Below are 789 nucleotides of genomic sequence, written 5' to 3' on the forward strand. Positions count from 1 at the left end.
CTGAAATTATATATTTGGATGTCAATAATTTGTATGGTTGGAGTATGTCTCAACATATGCCATGTGGTGACTTTAAGTGGTAGACGTGGACGACGAAACAAAAATTTTTAAGTCAGTGGAAGAGTTACTTGCGGATTCTCCTGTAGGGATGGCCCTTGAAGTGACGGTATCGTACCCGAAAGAATTACATGATGCCCACAACGAAATGCCGTTTCTACCTGAATGAAAACGTCCGCCTAATTCACGGGTCAAAAAACTGTTGTCTACTTTCGATCGGAAAGGAAACTACGTTGTACATTATCTAAATTTAAAACGGGCTATGGCGAACGGATTAAAAGTAGAAAAGGTAATTCATAAAATTATACTTTAAAAATATAATAATAATAACATGTTATTAAATTACAGGTGCATAAGGTGTTACAATTTAAGCAGTCTGCATGGCTATCAAAATATATACAACTCAACACGGAAATGAGACAGAATGCCAATAATTATTTTGAAAAAGACTTTTTTAAATTAATGAACAACGATGTTTTTGGTAAGTTTTAAAATTAAATAAAAATATAAAAACATAATTTTAATGCGATTTCGTTTGTTAACAGACAAAATGATGGAACGTGTACAATTTAGAACGCAAATGGAATTGGTCAATAATCCTAAACGAGCGACTAAATTAATTAAAAAGCATAATTTCAAACATTACAATGAAAATTTATCGGCGTTTGTATTGGAAAATAAAATTATCGATTTTTGTAAACCAGTATACGTAGGTTTTGCAATTTTAGAAAT

At 31.4% G+C, this 789-nt stretch overlaps 1 protein-coding gene across 1 annotated transcript; it reads left to right on the forward strand.

Moving 5' to 3' along the window:
• Window positions 1–32: 32 nt before the first annotated feature.
• On the forward strand, window positions 33–766 carry LOC126910161 (uncharacterized; the record flags this gene model as incomplete). The annotated part of the gene is made up of 3 exons (XM_050692539.1): window positions 33–346; window positions 406–538; window positions 603–766. Coding segments are annotated over exons 1-3 (324 nt in total), but the record flags the coding sequence as incomplete, so codon positions are not given.
• Between the last annotated feature and the right edge of the window lie 23 nt (window positions 767–789).

This window comes from Daktulosphaira vitifoliae, unplaced genomic scaffold (genome assembly GCF_025091365.1).
Source record: "Daktulosphaira vitifoliae isolate Bord-2020 unplaced genomic scaffold, ASM2509136v1 Scaffold_5519, whole genome shotgun sequence".
NCBI classification, from domain to species: domain Eukaryota; kingdom Metazoa; phylum Arthropoda; class Insecta; order Hemiptera; family Phylloxeridae; genus Daktulosphaira; species Daktulosphaira vitifoliae.